This window comes from Catharus ustulatus, chromosome 33 (assembly GCF_009819885.2).
Source record: "Catharus ustulatus isolate bCatUst1 chromosome 33, bCatUst1.pri.v2, whole genome shotgun sequence".
NCBI classification, from domain to species: domain Eukaryota; kingdom Metazoa; phylum Chordata; class Aves; order Passeriformes; family Turdidae; genus Catharus; species Catharus ustulatus.
Genome location: NC_046253.1, coordinates 1943148 through 1965284, shown reverse-complemented (window position 1 = coordinate 1965284; position 22137 = coordinate 1943148). Strand labels below are relative to the sequence as shown.

The window sequence follows — 22137 nt, the reverse complement described above, 5'->3', positions numbered from 1 at the left end:
CAGGGACAATGGGGACAGTGTGGGGACAGTGTGGGGACAGTGTGGGGACAATGGGGATAATGGGGATAATGGGGATAATGGGACAATGGGGACACTGTGGGGACACAGGGACAGGTGTGGGGACACCACTCCTCCAGCCAGGTGTCCTTGCCCAGCAGGTACGAGAACCTGGGGACAATGGGGACAGTGTAGGGACAGGTGTGGGGACATGGGGACAGTGTGGGGACAATGGGGATATGGGAATATGGGGACAATGGGGACAGTGTGGGAACACGTGGACAGGTGTGGGGACAGTGGGGACAGTGTGGGGACAAGTGTGGGGACAGTGGGGATAAAGGAGATTGTGGGGACATGGGACAATGCAGACAGGCAACAATGGGGATATAGGGGATAATGGGGACGACGGGGACAATGGGGACCATGTCCCTCCCATGTCCCTCCCATGTCTCTCCCTGTCCCCTCCATGTCCCCCCATGCCCTCGTGTCCCTACTGTCTGCCGGTGACCCAGAGGTCGCTGTCCTGTCCCCTCCTTGTCCCCCCATGTCCCCTCATGTCCCCACTGTCCCCCTGGTGTCCCCATGTCCCTACTGTCTGCCGGTGACCCAGAGGTCGCTGGCCTGTCCCCCCCATGTCCCCGGTATCCCCTCAGTGTCCCCAGTGTCCCCCCCGGTGTCCCCGTGTCCCTACTGTCTGCCGGTGACCCAGAGGTCGCTGGCCTGTCCCCCCCATGTCCCCAGTGTCCCCCCGGTGTCCCCGTGTCCGTACTGTCTGCCGGTGACCCAGAGGTCGCTGGCCTGTCCCCAGACCAGGTACTGCTGTCCCGTGCGCAGCCTCAGCGCGTCCCTGCACTGCTGGTGGCTCACGAACACGCGGGTGCTGCCGGCGGGGTCCTCGTCCGTGCCTGGGGACAGTGGGACAGGGTCACCGTGGCACCGTGTCACCGTGTCACCATGGCAACGTGTCACCATGGGACAGGGTCAATGTGTCACTGTGGCAGCATGGCAATGTGTCACCATGGGACAGGGTCACCATGTCACTGCGGTAACCTGTCACTGTCTCACTGTGTCACCATGGCAACATGTTACCATGGGACAGGGTCACCATGTCACCATGGAAGTGTGTCACCATGGGAGAGGGTCACTGTGTCACCGTGGCAATGTGTCACCATGGCAACGTGTCACTGTGTCACCATGGCAATGTGTCATCGTGTCACCATGGCAACGTGTCACCATGGGACAGTGGCACCGTGGCACCATGGCAACGTGTCACCATGGGACAAGGACACTGTGTCACTGTGGCAACATGTCACTGTGTCACCGTGTCACCGTGGCAACATACCACCATGGGACAGGGTCATCATGTCACCATGGCAACGTGTCACCATGGCAGCATGTCACCCTGGGAGAGGGTCACTGTGTCACCATGGCAACATGTTACCATGGGACAGGGTCAACGTGTCACAATGACAACGTGTCACCATGGGACAGGGTCACTGTGTCACCATGTCACCGTGTCACCATGCCAATGTGTCACCATGGCAATGTGTCACTGTGTGGCAACGTGTCATCATGGCACTGTGTCACTGTGTTACCATGGCGAAGTGTCACCATGGCATTGTGCCACCGTGTCACCATGGCAATGTCACAGTGTCACCATGGCAACGTGTTACCACATCATCACGTCACAGGTGACACCAACCCCAGTTTGGTGACACCGACCCACCTGGGTGACATTGACCCACCTGGGTGACACCAAACCCACCCAGGTGACACCAACCTCACCCAGGTGACACCAATGCCAGGTCTGTGACACCAACCCCACCCAGGTGACACTGACCCTACCCAGGTGACACCAACGCCAGGTGTGTGACACCAACCCCACCCAGGTGACACTAATCCCAGTGGGGTGACACTGACCCCACCCAGGTGACACCAACCCCACCCAGGTGACACCAACCCCAGTTGGGTGACACCAACCCCACCTGACTGTCCCCAACCAGCCTGCTTGAGTGTCCCCCAGCTGCAGGTGACCCCCCACGATGTCCCCCCTGTTGTGGTGGTCTGTCCATCCCCCGTGGTGGCCCTGTCTCCCCCGTGGTGGCCCCGTGGTGGCCGTACCCATCTTGATGACCGTCAGGACCTCCATGATGTAATTGTCGTGGGACGGGGTCTCCTCGCGGCGCACCAGCTTCACCTTGTACACTGCCAGGGGACACGGGGACAGCGCTGTCACCCCGCCGTGTCCCCAACGTCCCCAGCTCCACCCACTGTGACTCCTTATCACCTGATGTCCCCATTGTCCCCACTGTCCCCCATGCCCCCAATGCTCCCAATCCCCCATTGTCCCCAATGTCCCCAATGTCCCCAATGTTTCCAATGTCCCCAATGCCCCTTCCCAATGTCCCCGTTGTCTCTGATGTCCTCAATGTCCCCAATGACCCCAATACCCCCAATCCCACCAATGTCCCCAATGTCCCAACGGCCCCAATGTCCCCAGTGCCCCCAATGTCCCCAATCCCCCCAATCCCCCAATGTTCCCACTGTCCCCAATCCCACCCCATGTCCCCATTGTCCCCCATGTCCCCAATCCCCCACTGTCCCCACTGTTCACAATGTCCCCAATCCCCCAATGTCCCCACTGTCCCCAATGTTTCTGAGGTCCCCAATACCCCTTCCCAATGTCCCTGTTGTCCCTGATGTCCCCAATGTCCCCAATGACCCCAAATCCCCTCAATGTCCCCAACAGCCCTGATGTCCCAGTTGTCCCCAATGTCTGCAATGTCCTCGTTGTCCCCAATGTCCCCCAATGTCCCCAATGCCCCTGATGTCTCTGATCTCCCCAATCCCACCCCTTGTCCCCATTGTCCCCCATGTCCCCAATCCCCCGCTGTCCCCACTGTCCCCACTGTCCCCAATGTCCCCAATGCCCCCAATCCCCTCAATGTCACCCATGTCCCTCCAATCCCCCATTGTCCCCACTGTCCCCATGTCCCCAGTGTCTCCAGTCCTTCCAGTCCCCCAATGTCCCCACTGTCCCCACTGTCCCCAATGCCCCCAATCCCCTCAATGCCACCAGTGTCCCCACTGTCCCCACTGTCCCCAATGCCCCCATTGTCTCCAATCCTCCCAATGTCCCTCCAATCCCTCACTGTCCCCACTGTCCCCATGTCCCCATGTCCCACCGTAGTCCACCCCGGGCTCGCAGGCGAGCTCCATGCGCTGGTTGACGGTGATGGCCTCGTGCTGGTCCTGCCGCTTGAAGCAGCTCTCTGTGGGGACAGGGGGACATCGTGGGGACATCACGGGGACACCACAGGGACATCCCGGGGACACAACCATGACAAGCTCCATGGTGACATGTGACATCTCATCATGGTCATGTCCCCACCATGACCGTGATGTGTCCCCATCCTGGCTGTGACATGTCCCCATCATGACCATGACATGTCCCACCATGGCCAGGACATGTCCCCACCATGGCCATGACATGTCCCCATCACAGCCAGGACATGTCCCCATCACAGTGACAAGTGACAACTCATCATTGATGTGTCCCATCAAGTGTCCCCTCCTGGTCATGACATGTCCCAACTTGACCATAACATGTCCCCATCCTGGCTGTGACATGTCCCCATCACGGTGACAATGACAACTCATCATTGACATGTGCCACCAAGGCTGTGACTTGTCCCATCATGGCCAGGACATGTCCCCAACACAGTGACAAGTGATATCTCATCATTGACATGTGCCACCATGGCTGTGACTTGTCCCACCATGGTCAGAACATGTCCCCATCACGGTGACATGTGACATTGTGCCACCATGTCCCACCATTGACATGTCCCATCCTGTCACTGTGCCCCTCATGGCTGTGACATGTCCCCATCACGATGACAAGTGACATCTCATCATTGACATGTGCCACCGTGGCTGTGACCTGTCCCATCCTGGCCAGGACGTGTCTCCAACACAGTGACAAGTGACATTTTGTCATTGACATGTCCCACCATGGCCAGGACATGTCCCCATCACGATAACAAGTGACATCTCATCATTGACATGTGCCACCATGGCTGTGACTTGTCCCACCATGGCCAGAACATGTCCCCAACACAGTGACAAGTGACATCTCATCATTGACGCGTGCCACCATGGGTGTGACGTCCCACCATGGCCAGAACATGTCACCATCATGGTGACATGTGACATTGTGCCACCATGTCCCACCATGGCTGTGACATGTCCCGTCATGGCCAGGACATGTCCCCAACACAGTGACAAGTGACATCTCATCATTGACATGTCCCACCATGGCTGTGACGTGTCCCATCATGGCCAGGACATGTCCCCAACACAGTGACAAGTGACATTTTGTCATTGACGTGTCCCACCATGGATGTGACTTGTCCCCACCCCACCAGGGCTGTGTGCCCGTCCCACCCCCGTGTCCCTGCTGTCCCTTGCTGTCCCTGCTGTCCCCGCTGTCCCTGCTGTCCCTGCTGTCCCTTGCTGTCCCTGCTGTCCCCGCTGTCCCCGTGTCCCCAGTGTCACCTTCGGCGCAGCGACAAACTTCCCCCTGGCAGATCTTGTTGAGTTTCCCTCCTTCCTTGTCCGGGTGGTAGAACCGGGTGCAGCGGTCATCTGTGGGGACACGGGGACATCAGGGGACATGGGGACAGCAGGGGACAGCAGGGGACAACAGGGGACAGCAGAGGACAGAAGGGATAGCAGGGGACATGGGGACAGCAGGGGACATCAGGAGACAGCAGGGGACAGCAGGGGACAGCAGGGGACACGGGGACAGCAGGGACAGCAGGGGACAGCAGGGACAGCAGGGACAGCAGGGGACGTGGGGACAGCAGGGGACACGGGGACAGGTGACACTGGTGACACACAGGTGACACACAGGTGACACACAGGTGAGACAGGAGACCCAGGTGACACACATAGGTGACACAGGAGACAGGTGACACACAGGTGACAGGTGACACAGGTGATAGGTGACACAGGTGACACAGGTGACAGGGGACACAGGTGACACAGATGATACACAGGTGACACACAGGTGACACACAGGTGACACAGGTGACGGGTGACAGATGACACAGGTGACACAAAGGTGACACAGCTGACACAGGTGACACGTGACACAGGTGACACAGGTAACAGGTGACACAGGTGACACACAGATGACACACATGGGTGACACTGGTGACAGGTGACACAGGTGACACACAGGTGACACAGATGACACAGGTGACACAGGTGACACACAGGTGACAGTGACAGGTGACAGGGACAGTGACAGTGACACACAGGTGACACAGGTGACAGGTGACACAGGTGACAGGTGACACAGGTGACAGGTGACACAGGTGACAGTGACAGTGCCAGTGCCCCACCGATGCTGTAGTAGCTGTAGACGCTGACGGCCGCGGGCTGGATCAGCCCCACCTGGAAGCGCTGATGGGCCTTGAACGCAAAACACTCCTGGGACCTGTGGGACACCTGGGGACAGCCACGGGGACACCCAGGGGACAGGGACAGGGACAGGGGAGAGGGGACAGGGACAGCGACGGGGACACCGAGGGGACAGGGACAGGGGACAGGGACAGGGACAGGGACACCGAGGGGACAGGGGACAGGGACGGGGACAGGGGACAGGGACAGCGACGGGGACACCCAGGGGACAGGGACAGGGAGGGGACAGGGGAGAGGGACAAGGAGAGGGACAGGTGAGATGGGTGAGGGGACAGGGACGGGGACAGGGGACAGGGACAGGGGACAGGGGAGAGGGGACAAGGGCAGGGGACAGGGGAGAGGGGTGAGGGGACAGGGACAGGGACAGGGGACAGGGGACAGGGGACAGGGGATAGGGACAGGGACAGGGGAGAGGGGACAAGGACAGGGGACAGGGGAGAGGGGACAGGGATGGGGACAGGAGACAGGGACAGGGGAGAGGGGACAGCAATGGGGACATGGGGGACAAGGGCAAGGGACAGGGAACAGTGACAGGGACACGGGGACACAGGGACAGGCACACAGGGACAGGGAGAGGGACAAGGGAAAGGAGAGCAGGACAGGGACAGGGGTACACAGGGGACATGGGGACAGGGAGAGGGGACATGGGGGTGGCACTCAGACTGCGTGTCACCTCCCCAAGCCACCTGGTGCTGTCCCCAGCCATGTCCCCGTGCTGTCCCCACCCATCACCTGCAGCCATCTCTGTCCTTGTCACCACCCTGAGACTGTTTCTGTCACCACCCCTGTCCCCAGCTGTGTCCCCAACCCCAGCTGTGTCCCTGTCCCCACTCTTGTCACCCTCCTGTCCCCAGCCATGTCCCCAACTCCATCTGGGTCCCTGTGACGTCTTGTCCCCATCTTGTCCCTGTCCCATCTTGTCCCCATCACCACCCCTGTCCTGTCCCATCCCCACCCTTGTCCCCACCCCAGTGTCCCCAGTGTCCCCACCTTGTCCAGGTAAATGACGACGTTGCTCCGCTCCTTGGCCTGGTCCAGCTCGAACTTGGAGATGTACCTGTCCACGCCCTCGGACAGCTGGGGACATGGGGACAGTGTGACACGGGGCATAGGGACACAGGAACAGTGTGATACAGGGCATGGGGACACGGGGACAGTGTGACACGGGGGACAGGGACAGTGTGACATGGGGGACATGGGACATTCAGGGACATGGGGACAGTGTGACACAGGGCATGGGGACACGGGGACAGTGTGACACAGGGCATGGGGACACAGGGACAGCGTGACACAGGGGACAGGGGACACTCAGGGACATGGAGACAGCATGACATGGAACATGGGGACACTCAGGGACACCGTGACAGTGTGACACAGGGCATGGAGACATGGGGACAGTGTGACACGGGACACTCGGGTACATGGGGACAGTGTGACATGGAACATGGGGACACTCAGGGACAGTGTGACACGGGGGACAGGGGACACCCAGGGACATGGGGACACCGTGACACAGGGCATGGGGACACGGGGACGGCGTGACACAGGGGAAAACAGGGACATAGGGGACAGTGTGACACAAGGCATGGGGACACTCCGGGACATGGGGACAGTGTGATGTGACAGGGCATGGGGACACAGGGACAGTGTGACATGGGGGACATGGGACACTCAGGGACATGGGGACAGTGTGGAACGGGGGACATGGGACACTCACGGACACGGGGACAGTGTGACAGAGGGCATGGGAACACTTGAGGACACGGAGACAGCATGACACCGAACATGGGGACACTCAGGGACACCGGGACAGTGTGACACAGGGCATGGGGACATGGGGACAGTGTGACACAGGGCATGGGGACACTCGGGGACATGGGGGAAGTGTGACATGGGGCATGGGGACACGGGGACAGCGTGACACAGGGGACAGGGGACACTCGGGGACATGGGGACAGTGTGACATGGGACATGGGACACTCAGGGACAACATGACACAGGGGACAGGGGACACTTGGGGACATATGGGACAGTGTGACACAGTGTGTCCCCTCCCGGTGTCCCCGTGTCCCCTCCCGGTGTCCCCGTGTCCCGTCCCGCTGTCCCCGTGTCCCCTCCCGCTGTCCCCGTGTCCCCACACTGACCCTCCGCAGGTCCTGGACATCCGGTGAGAATCCCGTGAGCATGGACACGTCCAGGATGGACATGGTGGCATCCACGGTGTCCAGGAACCTGTGGGGACAAGGCTGAGGCCACCCCTGTCCCCAAACCCCGCAGTGTCCCCAAACCCGTCTGTCCCCAGTGTCCCCCTCCCCGATGTCCCCGCACCCAAAGGTCCCCATAGGACAAGGTGGGGCTGAGGTTCTTTTGTCACCAGTGTCCCCATCTTTGTCCCTGATGTCCCCAATGTCCCCAATGTCCCCAACCTTTTCTTGGTGTCCCCATTTTTTTCCCTGTCCCCAATGTCCCCATCTATCCCTGATGTCCCTGTCCCCAATGTCCCCAATGTCCCCAATGTCCCCATCTATCCCCAATGTCCCTGTCCCCAATGTCCCAAACGTCCCCAATGTCCCCAACCTCTCCCTGATGTCCCTGTCCCCACTGTCCCCACTGTCCCCACCGCCCCCACTGTCCCCCATGTCCCCAATGTCCCCAACGTCCCTGTCTCCAGCATCTCCTCCCTGTCCCTGCAGTCCCTGCTGTCCCCAATGTCCCCACTGTCCCCACTGTCCCCAATGTCCCCAATGTCCCCACCTGGTGCAGATGGTGATCTTGACAGATCTGATGACATCCTCCTCTTCCTTGCCTGGGTGGGGACAACGAGGGGACATCAGAGGGGACATCAAAGGTGACATCGGAGGTGACATCGAAGGGGACATTGGAGGTGACACGGGGGACGCAGGGAGTGGCTCGAGGGGACACAACCAGGACAGGGAGGGGACACTTGGGGACTCACCCGTGTCCACCTCCTCCACGTCCACGCTCAGGTCGAACTTGTCACATTTGTCGTCCTTCTCGGGGACCTTGGCGTGGTACACGGTCACCACTGTCATTGTCCCCTTGCCCACGCCCTCGGCCTTCACCGTGAAGTCCTCGTTCAGCTTGGTCTGAGGGGACAGGGGACGTTGGGAGGGGACAGGGACATGGGAGGGGACAGGGGACATTGGGAGGGGATGGGATAATCCCAGGCCAAGAGGACACCCAGAGGTGACAGTGCCAGGTGACAGTGCCAGGGACAGGGACAGTGACAGTGACGGTGACAATGATAATGACAGGTGACAGTGACAGTGACAGTGACAGTGACAGGTGACAGTGACAATGACAGGTGACAATGACAATGCTGGGTGACAGTGAGAGTGACAATGACAGGTGACAACAACAGTGCCAGGTGACAATGACAATGACAATGGCAATGACAATGACAATGCCAGGTGACAGTGACAGTGACAGTGACAATAACAATGACAACGACAATGACAATGGTAATGACAATGACAATGCTAGCTGACAGTGACAGTGACAGTGACAATGACAAGTGACAATTACAGTGACAACGACAATGACCAGTGACAGTGACAATGACAATGACAGTGCCAAGTGACAGTGCCAGGTGACAGTGACAATGACAATGCCAAGTGACAGTGACAATGACAATGCCAAGTGACAGTGACAGTGACAATGACAGTGGCAATGACAATGACAGTACCAGGTGACAGTGACAGTGACAATGACAATGTCAATGACAATGACAATGCCAAGTGACAGTGACAATGACAGTGACAATGACAATGACAGTGACAGTGACAATGACAATGCCAGGTGAAAGTGACAGTGACAGTGACAGTGACAGGTGACAGTGACAATGACAGGTGACAATGACAATGCTGGGTGACAGTGAGAGTGACAATGACAGGTGACAACAACAGTGCCAGGTGACAATGACAATGACAATGGCAATGACAATGACAATGCCAGGTGACAGTGACAGTGACAGTGACAATAACAATGACAACGACAATGACAATGGTAATGACAATGACAATGCTAGCTGACAGTGACAGTGACAGTGACAATGACAAGTGACAATTACAGTGACGACGACAATGACCAGTGCCAGGTGACAGTGACAATGCCAATGCCAAGTGACAGTGACAATGACAATGACAAGTGACAGTGACAGTGACAATGACAATGCCAAGTGACAGTGACAGTGACAATGACAGTGGCAATGACAATGACAGTACCAGGTGACAGTGACAGTGACAATGACAATGTCAATGACAATGACAATGCCAAGTGACAGTGACAATGACAGTGACAATGACAATGCCAGGTGAAAGTGACAGTGACAGTGACAGTGACAGGTGACAGTGACAATGACAGGTGACAATGACAATGCTGGGTGACAGTGAGAGTGACAATGACAGGTGACAACAACAGTGCCAGGTGACAATGACAATGACAATGGCAATGACAATGACAATACCAGGTGAAAGTGACAGTGACAGTGTCAGTGACAATAAAAATGCCAGGTGACAGTGACAGTGACGATGACAATGACAATGACAGTGAAAATGCCAGGTGACAGTGACAGTGACAATGACAACGCCGGTACCTCGGTGGAGCGCGCCACCAGCGCGTTGCGGTTCTCGATGCGGTATTTGACGGGGCTGGCGCGGCGCGGCAGCAGCACCGACACGTCCAGCTCCAGCTGCTGCTGCGCCTCCGCCGACACCTGGTACTGCGCCAGCGCTTGGAACACCAGGATGGTGGCCTGAGGGGACAGCGGTGTCACAAGGGCTTGGGGACACCAGTTGTGTGTCCACCTGGTACTGGGCCAGTGCTTGGGACACCGGGTTGGTGGCTTGAGGGGACAGCAGTGTCACAAGGGCTTGAGGACACCAGTTTGTGTCCACCTGGTGCTTGGAACACCAGGATGGTGGCCTGAGGGGACAGCGGTGTCACCAGGGCTTGGGGACACCAGCTTGTGTCCACCTGGTGCTTGGAACACCAGGATGGTGGCCTGAGGGGACAGTGGTGTCACAAGGGCTTGGGGACACCAGTTGTGTGTCCACCTGGTACTGGGCCAGTGCTTGGGACACCGGGTTGGTGGCCTAAGGGGACAGCAGTGTCACAAGGGCTTGGGGACACCAGCTTGTGTCCACCTGGTGCTAGGGACACAGGGTTGGTGGCCTAAGGGGACAGTAGTGTCACAAGGGCTTGGGGACACCAGCTATGTGTCCACCTGATATTGGGCCAGTGCTTGGAACAACAGGATGGTGGCCTGAGGGCTGAGGGGACAGCGGTGTCACCAGGGCTTGCGGACACCAGCTTGTGTCCACCTGATACTGGGCCAGCGCTTGGGACACCAGGATAGTGGCCTGAGGGGACAGCAGTGTCACCAGGGCTTGGGGACACCAGCTCTGTGTCCATCTGGTGCTTGGGACACCAGGATGGTGGCCTAAGGGGACAGCAGTGTCACAAGGGCTTGGGGACACCAGCTATGTGTCCACCTGATATTGGGCCAGCGCTTGGGACACCAGGATGGTGGCCTGAGGGGACAGCGGTGTCACCAGAGCTTGAGGACACCAGCTTGTGTCCACCTGGTGCTTGGAACACCAGGATAGTGGCCTGAGGGGACAGTGGTGTCACAAGGGCTTGGGAACACCAGCTGTGTGTCCATCTGGTACTAGGCCAGTGCTTGGGACACCAGGATGGTGGCCTGAGGGGGACACTGGGGTCACCGCAACTTGGGGACATCAGTGGAGAGTCCCCAGTTGCTCCAGGGTGGCCTGAGGGGACACTTGGGGTCACCAGGGCTTGGGGACACTGGTGGAGAGTCCCCAGGTGCTTCTGGGTGGCTTGAAGGGACACTGATGTCACCACAACTTGGGGACATCATCTGGACCACCCCCCATGCCTTCTAAGCAACCTTTGAACTCCTATGTCCCCAAAACGACAACCCCCACCCTTGTCACCCCCACGTGCCACCAGGATGTCCCTGAGATGTCCCCACCTGGGTGGAGCCGTAGCCGCCTCCATAGTAGTTCTGCTGGGAGAGCCACCGGACCACCGGCCCGGCCAGGTCCGACTTCTTCATGGTCAGCAGGGCCAGCAGCGCGTAGGACGTGCCCTCGATGTTGTAGGTGCGGGCGTTGTACTCCTCCCAGCTGCTGCCACCTGTGGGGACATCAGGGACGTCCCCTCAGCCACCAGGGACCACCAGGGACCACCAGGGACCGCCAGGGACCACCAGGGACCGCCAACCTGGTCTCAAATTGCAACCCCGGGTGAGGTGACGTCTCAGGAGGACCCAAAACCATCTCTTGTCACCCCAAATTCAATCCTTTCAACCCCAAGGTGAGGTGTGACTTTGAGGACCTCAGGAGAACCCAAAACCACCTCCCCTGACCCCAAATTCAACCCTTTTAACCCAAAGGTGAGGTGCAACATTGGAGAACCCCAAGAGAACCCAAAACCACCTCCCCTGAATCCAAATTCCAAGTCTGGGTGAAGATTCAGCTCTGGAGAACCTCAGGAGAACCCAAAACCATCTTCCCTGACCCCAATTCTGGCTCCTGTTGAGGCGTCACTTTTAGGGAACCTCACAAAGACCCAAACCCACCTCTTTTCACCCCAGCATTGACCCCCTCTTGAACTGTCACCTTTGGAGAACCTCAGAGACCCAAACTCATCTCTTTTCACCCCGAATTCGTCTCCCCACTTGAGATGCCACCTTTGGAGAAACTCACAGACCCAAAACCACCTCTTTTCACCCCAAATTTGACTCCGTCTTGAGCTGTCACCTTTGGAGAAACTCACAGACCCAAAACCACCTCTTTTCACCCCAAATTTGTCCCCCTTCTTGAGCTGTAACTTTTAGAGAACCTCACAGACCCAAAATCACTTTTCCTGACCCAAATTCTGACACCTGTTGAGGTGTCACTTTTGGAGAACCTCACAGACCCAAAACCGCCTCTTTTCACCCCAAATTTTTCCCTCCTCTTGAGCTGCCACCTCTGGAGGACCTCACAGTCCCAAAACACCCTCTTTTCACCCCAAATTTGAGTCCCCTCTTGAACTGTCACCTTTGGAGAACCTCACAGACCCCAAACAACCTCTTTTCACCCCAAAATTGACCCCCTCTTAAACTGTCACCTTCGGAGAACCTCAGAGACCCAAACCCACCTCTTCTCACCCCAAATTTGTCCCATTCTCTTGAGATGTCACCATTGGAGAACCTCAGAGACCCAAAACCACCTCTTTTCACTCCAAATTTGACCCCCTCTTGAGCTATCACCTCTGGAGAACCTCACAGACCCAAAACCGCCTCTTTTCACCCCAGCATTGACCCCCTCTTGAGATGCCACCTCTGGAGAACCTCAGAGACCCAAACTCACCCCTTTTCACCCTGAATTTGTCTCCCCGCTTGAGATGCCACCTTTGGAGAACCTCACAGACCAAAAACCACCTCTTTTCACCCCAAATTTGTCCCCCTCTCTTGAGCTGTCACCTTTGGAGAACCTCACAGATCCAAACCCACCTCTTTTCACCCTAAATTTCACCCCCTCTTGAGCTGTCACCTTTTGAGAACCTGAGACCCAAACCCACCTATTTTCACCCCAAATTTGACCCCCTCTTGAGCTGTCACCTTTGGTGAACCTCACAGTCCCAAAACAACTGCATTTCTTGACCCCAACTTTGACCCTTGTTGAGGCGTCACATTTGCAAAACCTCACGAAGACCCAAAACCACTTTTCCTGACCCAAATTCTGACCTCTCTTGAGCTGTCACCTTTGGAGAACCTCACAGACCCAAAACCGCCTCTTTTCACCCCAAAATTTTCCCCCTCTTGAGATGCCACCTCTGGAGAAACTCACAGACCCAAAACCACCTCTTTTCACCCCAAATTTGACCCCATCTTGAGCTGTCACCTTTGGAGAAACTCACAGACCTAAAACCACCTCTTTTCATCCCAAATTTTTCCCTCCTCTTGAGCTGCCACCTCTGGAGAACCTCACAGTCCCAAAACAACCTCTTTTCACCCCAAATTTGAGCCCCCCTCTTGAGCTGTCACCTTTGGAGCGTTTCATGAGGTATTTCTCGCTCTTGAGCTTCCCGGCCAGGGCCAGCGCGTAGGACGTCAGGGCCACCGTGTAGGGCCGGGCCAGCTGCTCGTAGCGCGGCATCAGGAAGTTGGCGGCTTTCTCGATGCTCTGGTCCAAGGTCTGGGGAGGAAAGGTGGAAAATTTGGGATCTCAGGGATTTGGGATTCCACGTCTGGGATGTCCCACGTGGGGACACTCACGTTGATGTGGTCCTTGCAGATGTCACGCGCCTCCACCAGGGCGACGAGGACGAAGGCGGTGAGGGACACCTCGGGTTCGGCGCCGTGGTAGCCTCCCTGTGTGGGGAAAAAGGGAAAAAAACTCGGGATCGGGGTTTTCCCAGAGTTCAGGGATCATCCAGCTGCTCAGTCCAAAGATCTGGGCTTGAGTGGTCTGGGGGACAACCAAGGGACACTCGAGGGACACCAAAACTTCACCAAGGGACATCAAAAAGAAACCTCAAGGGACACTCAAGAGACACCCAAGGGACACCGAAACTTCACCCAAAGGACACTCGAGGGACACAGAAACTTCACCCAAGGGACACCCAAAAAAACCCTCAAGAGACACCCAAGGGACACCCAAAGAACATCTGACCTTCACCAGATCGTCACACAATGAACACCTGAGAGACACCCAAAAAACATCCAAGAGACACCCGAGGGACACCCAAGGGACACTGAAGGGATACCGAAACTTCACCCAAGGGGCATCCAAAAAACACTCAAGGACCACACAAGGGACACCCAAAAAACACCTGAAGTACACTCAAACTTCAGCCAAGGGACACCCAAGGGACACCCAAGGGACACTGAAACTTCACCCAAGGGACGTTCGAAAAACACTCAAAGGACACTGAAGAGACACCCAAGGGACACTCAAGGGATTCCAAAACTTCACCCAAGGGGCATCCAAAAAACACTCAAGGGCCACCCAAGAGACATCAAAAAAAACACCCAAAGGACACTCAAACTTCACCCAAGGGACACCCAAAAAACACTCAAGGGACATCCAAGGGAAACCCAAGGGACACCAAATTTTAACCCAAGGGGCACCCAAAGAACATCTGACCTTCACCTGATCTTCACACAAGGAACACCTGAGAGACACCCAAAAACCACCCAAGAGACACCCAAAAAACACCCAAAGGACACCAAAACTTCATCCAAGGGACACCCAGAAAGAAACTCAAGGGACACCAGAGGGACACCAGAGGGACACCAAAATTTCACCCAAGAAACACCCAAAACCACCTAAAACTCACCCAAATTTCAACCAAGGAACACTCAAACAATGTCTGAGGTTCACCTGACCTACACCCAAGGAAACTCCAAGGAACACCCAAAAAAAATCCAAACAACACCCAAAAAACACCCAAGGAACACTCAAAGAATGCCTGAGGCTCACCTGACCTTCCCTCAAGAAATGTCTCAGGAACACCCAATAAACACCCAAAAAACAGCCAAAAACAGCCCCAAAACACCCAAAAGCACCCCCAAAACACCTCAAAACAGCCAAAACACCCAGAAACCCACCAAAACCCACCCAAAAAACACCCAAGGAAGGTCAGAGGTTCACCTGACCTTCAACCAAGGAAACTCCAAGGAACACCCAAAAAAAATCCAAACAACACCCAAAAAACACCCAAAGAACACTCAAAGAATGCCTGAGGCTCACCTGACCTTCCCTCAAGAAATGTCTCAGGAACACCCAAAAAACATCCAAAAAACAGCCAAAAACAGCCCCAAAACACCCAAAAGCACCCCCAAAACACCTCAAAACAGATAAAACACCCAAAAACCCACCAAAAACCAACCAAAAATCACCCAAGAAAAGTCTGAGGTTCACCTGACCTTCACCCAAGGAAACTCCAAGAAACACCCAAAAAAACCATCCAAAAAACACCCAAAAAACCACCCAAGGAACACCCATAGAATGCCTGAGGTTCACCTGACCTTAATCCCATGAAAGTCAAAGGAACACCCAAACCCCACCCCAAAACACCAAAAAATCCACCCCAAAACCACCCAAGGAACACTCAAAGAATGCCTGAGGTTCACCTGACCTTCCCTCAAGAAATGTCTCAGGAACACCCTAAAACCACCCAAAAACCAGCTAAAAAACATCCCAAAACAACCAAACACTGCCCAAAAACCACCCAAAAACCACCCAAAAATCACCCAAGGAAAGTTTGAGCTTCACCTGACCTTCACCCAAGAAAACTCCAAGGAACACCCAAAAATACATCCAAAAAACACCCAAACAACACCCAAAAAACACTCAAAACCCACCCAAAAAACACCCAAAATCACTCCAAGCTCACCACACCTTCCCCCAAACCCCAAAATCTTCCACCCTTCACCCGAGGTTCCCCCAAATTTGGCCACCAGCAGAGTCCAGGTGTCCCCATACCAACATCTCCTTATGGATGACGGGCCCGTCCTCCTGGAAGACGCCATCCGGCTTCTGCTTGTTGAGGATGAGCCACTTGACGGGCCCACAGATCTCGCCGTGCTCGATGTCCGCCAGCTTCCTGGCCATGGTGAACACCTTGACCACGTAGGCGGTCAGCCTGGGGAGGGACACACCTGAGTGTGGTGGCCAGTCCTGTCGCCTGGGCCGGGTGGTGGCCGCGGCGGTGGGACGCTCACCAGGTGCTGGAGCCGCGGTTGAGGAAGGCGGCGTAGGAGCTGTCGGGTTTGCGGAAGGCCAGTTGTTGGGTGTAACCTGTGAGGAGGTGGCCAGTCAACGGGAGGGGTGGCTAGTGGTGGACTCAAGGCCACCAATGGCCTCCAACCACTGGTCAACATGAAGGGTGGCCAGCAGTGGCCTCAGGTTGACAATGTCCTCTAACCATCGGTCAACACAAGGGGTGACCACCAATGTCATCCAACCACTGGTCAGGGCAAGAGATGGCCACCAATGGCCTCCAACCGTTGGTCAACATGAAGGGTGGCCAGCAGTGGCCTCAGGTTGACAATGTCCTCTAACCGTTGGTCAACACAAGGGGTGACCACCAATGTCATCCAATCACTGGTAAATGCAAGAGATGGCCACCAATGGCCTCCAACCATTGGTCAACTTGAAGAGTGGCCAGTGGTGGACTCAGGACACCAATGTCCTCTAAATGTTGGTCAACACAGTGGCGGTCACCAATGGCCTCCAACCGTTGGTCAATGCAAGGAGTGGCCAGTGGTGGACTCAGGACACCAATGGCCTCCAACCATTGGTCAACATGACGGGTGGCCAGCAGTGGTCTCAGGCTGACAATGTCCTCTAACCATTGGTCAACACAAGGAGTGACCACCAATGTCATCCAACCATTGGTCAATGGAAGAGGTAGCCACCAATGGCCTCCAACCATTGGCCAACACAAGGAGTGGCTATGAATGGCTTCCAACTGTTGGCCAACAGAAGGGGACATTTTTAAGGACATTCCGACCATTTTTGGTGCCATTCCCACCTTTCCTGATCAGCTCGATGGCGCCGGCGCGGCGATCGACACCAAAGCTCTCCCACTGCAGGGTCTGGTCCAGGTAGTGGACGGCGATGACCGTGGGTGTCAGGGCGATCATGTTCTGCTCGCCGCAGCCCGACGGCGTCACGATCAGGTGCTTCAGCTTGGCCCCATCGATGGATTTCTCCACAATGATGGACACGGGGTTACCTGGGCAGGAAGGATGAGTGTCACAGCCCAGGATGTCCCCCAGGGTGTCCCCCAGCATGTCCCCCAGGACGTCCCCAGGTGTCCCCTCCTCGGTGCTCACCCTGGATGCTGACTTTGGTCTCCGATTCCGTGTCGGGGACGATGTCCGAGATATCCGCAGCCTTCACCCGCTCCTCCTGCACGCCGTCTGTGGGGCGGGGTGGGTGTGGGTGACCCCAAAATGCTCAACGCTGAGGTGACCCAGCCCCATGCCACGCCAGGGTGTCCCTTGTCCCTTGAGATGTCCCAGTTCTGTGGTGGGATGTCCTTTGTCCCCCCAAAATGCCCCAAAACCTGACCTTGGAGGGAGTTCCTTGATTCTTCCAGATGTCCCAAACCCACAGTGGGAGTTCCCCAAAGATGTCCCAGACCCACAGTTGGACTTTCCTGGCCCCCAAAGATGTCCCAGACCCCCAGTGGGGCCTCCCCAAACCCCAAAGAGGTCCCAGACCCACAGTGGGGCCTCCCTGAACCCCAAAGATATCCCAAAGCCACAATGTGGTGTCCCTTGTCCCCAAAGATGTCCCAGACCCACAGTGGGATCTCCTCGACCCCCAAAAGGTGTCCCAGACCCACAGTGGGACCTCCCTGGTCCCCAAAGAAGTCCCAGATCCCCAATGGGATGTGCCTTGTCCCCAGAGATGTCCCAGACCTACAGTGGGATCTCCCCAAACCCCAAAGATGTCCCAAATCCACAGTGGGGTGGCCCTTGTCCCCAAAGATGTCTCAGACCCTCTGTGAGGTGTTCCTTGTCCCCAGCCATGTCCCAAAGCCACATTGGGGTGTCCCTTGTCCCCAAGGACACAATGTGGTGTCCCTTGTCCTGAGAGATGTCCCAAACCCACAGTGGGCTGTCCCTTGTCCCCAAAGATGTCCCAGACCCCCAGTGGGGTGGCCCTTGTCCCCAAGATGACACTCACTGATTCCCTTGTTCTGCGGGTCCAGTTCCACGATCTTCACCGTCTTTTCCAGCCGCATTCCCTCGGGCTGTGCAGGAAAGAGTCCGGCCCTGAACGTGGGGTTGGGGTCCTGCCCATCCCAAACCCCCGAGCTGGCCAGGAAAGGCCTCCCAGTATAAACCAGCACACCCAGTGACACACTGGGACAACCCCAGGAGGCCACGCTTGGCCATCTTGAGGGGACAATCCTTCATCCCAGGGTGAATCCCAGAACTGACCAGGCTGGAAAAGACCTTTGAGGTCATCGCGTCCAACCTGTGACCAACGCCACTGAGTGCCACTGCCCTGGACATTCCCTGACCACCCTTTTGTGAAGAACTTCTTCCTAAAGTCCAGTTTAAAGCTGTCCTGGACAGCTTCAGGCTGTGTCCTATTGTCCTCTTAGTGGTCACTCAGGAGAAGAACCCGACTCACACCTGGCCGGACCCTCCTGGAGAGTGATGAGGTCTCCCCTGAGCCTCCTCTTGTCCAAAATTAACAACCCCAGCTCCCTCACAGGACTTGATCCCATGCAGATCATCAATGAAGAAATTGTATAAAAATGCTAAATCAATGAAGATATCAAATAAAAATATTAAATCAATAAAGGTATCAAGTGCCACAGTCAGCCTGATCCCATCTAGATAATCAATGAAGATATGGACTAAAAATATTATAACAATGAAGATATTGAATCAAAATATTAAATCATTAAAATATCAAATCATAATATTAAATCAATAAGGGTATTGAATCAAAATATTAAACCACTGAAGATATCGAATCAAAATATTAAATTAATGAAGATATCGAATAAAAATATTAAATCAATGAAGATATCAAATAAAAATATTAACAAGAGTATCAAACTGGACCGGCCCCACACTGCCCCTTGGGGACACCACGGGTGACCGCACGTGCCACCACCTGTCGTGGTAGACCTGGCCACCAAAGCAGGACACAACGACGTCACCGTGCCGTGGCCACCGCGACCACTCACCACAACTCGGAGCTTCTTCTTAACGCCATCTCCCACGTACTGGTTGCGGACGGCGGCCTTGACCTCGATGTCCAGCAGGCCGAGCTTGAGCGGGACGATGACGAAGGACACGGTGCGCGAGGACTCGGCCTTCATGCGCAGCACCTGCTGGTAGCGCTGCTTGGCCGTGGAGGGGCTGCACAGGTCGGGGTTGTACACCAGCTCCACCCTCACCTGGACACGAGGACAGCAACGTCACACGAGGCATCACACGAGGTGTCTGAGTCCCAAAATGGCGTCCCCAAAATGTCCCCAACCCACCGTGATGTCGTGCAGCCAGTAGTTGTAGAGGATGGCGCGGATCTCCACCTGCTCGTTCCTCACCACCGAGTAGGGCAGGCGGAGGTCGATGAAGAAATCCTTCATCACCGTGATCTCGTAGGGGTCGGCCACGCACAGCCCTGGGGGTGGGGACACGTGGGGGTTTGGGGGTTGGGGGGTGGCTGGTGTCCCCCCAAGGTGGCCCTGAGGTGGCCCCGAGGTGGCCCCAAGGTGGCAAGGGAGGCCTCAGGAGGTTTGGGAGGTTGCTCAGGTTCTGTGGGATCCTCAAGAGGTTTTGGGGATCCATCAAATTCCATGGGATCCTCTCATGGTTTAAGGGATCCATCAAGACCCCAGAGCTCTCCCAGGTTTAAAAGATCCCTTGAATCCCAAAATCTAGGGGATCTCTTGAGCCCCATGGGATCCTCACGAGGTTTAGGGGATCCCTCATGTTCTGTGGGATCCTCATAAGGTTTAGGGGATCAATCAAGACCCCAGAGCTCTCCTAGGTTTAGAAGATCCCTTGAATCCCAAAGTTTAGGGGATTCTCACGAGATTTAGGGGATTTCTCATGTTCCATGGGATCCTCTCAAGATTTAGGGGATTCATGAAGTCTTCCCAAGGATGGGGGATCCATCAAGACCCCAGAGCTCTCTCAGGTTTAGAAGATCCCTTGAATTCCAAAGTTTAGGAGATCCCCTGAGTTCCATGGGATCCTCACAAGGTTTAGGGGATCTATCAAGCACTGTGGGATCTTCCCAAGGTTTGGGAGGTTCCTCAAGTTCCATGGACTCCTCCCAAGGTTTAAGGGATCCATCAAGAGCTGTGGGATCCTCTCATGGTTTGGGAGATTCCTCAAGATCCAAGAAGGAGTCCTCACAAGTTTTAGGGATCTGTCAAGACCCCAGAGCTCTCCCAGGTTTAGAAGATCCCTCAAATCCCATGAAATTCTCCCAAAATTTAGGGGATCCCTCAAACCCCAAGGAGACCCCTCAAACCCCAGAGATCACTCAAATCCCAAGCGAGACCACCAAGCTTTGGGGCATCTCCAAAGATTTGGGAGACCCCTCAAGTCCCAGTGAACCCCTCCAGGCTTTAGGGGACCCTTCGGGTCTCAGGGACCCCCCACAAGGTTTGAGGGCCTCCGTGACCCCGTACCTTTGGAGGGGGAGAGGCTGACGGCCAGGACCTCCCAGGTGGTGATGGAATCCTTCAGGTACACGGGCAGCGTCTTGGCCGAGACCCTGGGGAGGACAGGAGTGACCAAAGGGGTCAGGGGGTGTCACCCTGGGACTTGTGGGGTCCCCAAAGATGTCCCAGACCCACTGTGGGACCTCCCTGAACCCCAAAGATGTCCTAGGCCCACAGGTGGACATCCCCAAACTCCAAAGATGTTCCAGACCTACAGTGGGACCTCCCCAAACCCCAAAGATATCCCAAATCCACAATGGGACCTCCCCAGAGGTGGGATAGGAGGTGTCTGAGGACCCCCAGATTGGTGGGATGGATGGTCCAGGCTGGACAGGGACCTCCAGATCAGTGGGACAGGAGGTGCCCAAGGACCCCCAGGGTGGTGGGACAGGGGGTTCCAGGCTGGACAAGTACCCCCAGGATGGTGGGACAGGCGATGTCTGAGGACCTCCAGGGTGGTGAGACAGGAGGTCCAGGTTGGACAGGGTGGTGGGACAGGGGATCCAGACTGAACAGGAACCCCCAGGGCGGCTGGATGGGGGGTGTGAGGACCCCCAGATTTGTGTGACAGGGGGTTCCAGGCTGGATGAGGACCCCCAGATCTGTGTGACAGGGGGTTCCAGGCTGGATGAGGACCCCCAGATCTGTGGGACAGGGGGTTCCAGGCTCACCCCAGCTCGTTGGGCGGCTCCGTCAGCTGCTCCACTTGCCAGAGCCAGCTCTCGGGGAAGAGGCTCCGCGAGACGATGTCCTCGTCCGGCGAGAACAGATCGTCCTCCTCCTGGCCTGAGGGTGATGGCATCATCCCTGATGAGCGGAGCCAGGACCGCCCCAGCGTCACTCGGGGCCACCCCAGTGTCACCCCAGTGTCACTCCAGTGCCACCCCAGTGTCACCCCAGTGTCACTCAGTGTCACTCCAGTGCCACCCCAGTGTTGCCCCCTGTCTTGCCGAAGTAATGTCACCCAACTGCCACTGAAGGGTTGCCCAACGTTCGTCCCAGGGTTGTCCAAGGATTCCACAAGGAATGCCCGAGGGTCACCTGACCTTCATCCAAGGAATGTCCCAAACCCACCCAAGAATCACCCAAAACCCACCCAAGGAACACCCAAAATCCACCCAAGGAACACCCAAACCCACCCAAGGAACACCCAAAATCCACCCAAAGAACACCCAAACCCACCCAAGGAACACCCAAAATCCACCCAAGGAACACCCAAAATCCACCCAAGGAACACCCAAAATCCACCCAAGGAACACCCAAATCCACCCAAGGAACACCCAAACCCACCCAAGGAACACCCAAACCCACCCAAGGATCACCCAAACCCCACCCAAAGAACACCCAAAACCCACCCAAGGAACACCCAAAATCCACCCAAGGAACACCCAAACTCACCCAAGGAACACC

The 22137-nt window shown here is 56.2% G+C and overlaps 1 protein-coding gene across 2 annotated transcripts in view; it reads right to left on the bottom strand.

Annotated features, from left to right (window-relative positions):
* Positions 1–22137, bottom strand: part of C3 (complement C3) — a 40996-nt gene that overhangs the window by 900 nt on the left and 17959 nt on the right. The window contains exons 18-39 of one of the 2 annotated variants that reach the window (XM_033083824.1): positions 21399–21534; positions 20695–20780; positions 19537–19676; positions 19237–19449; positions 18219–18285; positions 17360–17446; positions 17056–17259; positions 16244–16319; positions 16005–16164; positions 13793–13888; positions 13562–13712; positions 11501–11664; positions 10100–10258; positions 8441–8591; positions 8239–8290; positions 7629–7716; positions 6475–6561; positions 5406–5511; positions 4555–4644; positions 3183–3269; positions 2119–2202; positions 767–902 (exon numbers count right to left, since the gene is read on the bottom strand). In XM_033083824.1, coding sequence (XP_032939715.1) covers positions 767–902; positions 2119–2202; positions 3183–3269; positions 4555–4644; positions 5406–5511; positions 6475–6561; positions 7629–7716; positions 8239–8290; positions 8441–8591; positions 10100–10258; positions 11501–11664; positions 13562–13712; positions 13793–13888; positions 16005–16164; positions 16244–16319; positions 17056–17259; positions 17360–17446; positions 18219–18285; positions 19237–19449; positions 19537–19676; positions 20695–20780; positions 21399–21534 — 2620 coding nt within the window. The remainder of the gene's footprint in view (positions 1–766; positions 903–2118; positions 2203–3182; positions 3270–4554; positions 4645–5405; positions 5512–6474; positions 6562–7628; positions 7717–8238; positions 8291–8440; positions 8592–10099; positions 10259–11500; positions 11665–13561; positions 13713–13792; positions 13889–16004; positions 16165–16243; positions 16320–17055; positions 17260–17359; positions 17447–18218; positions 18286–19236; positions 19450–19536; positions 19677–20694; positions 20781–21398; positions 21535–22137) is intronic. The other variant, XM_033083825.1, reaches the window with a different exon arrangement.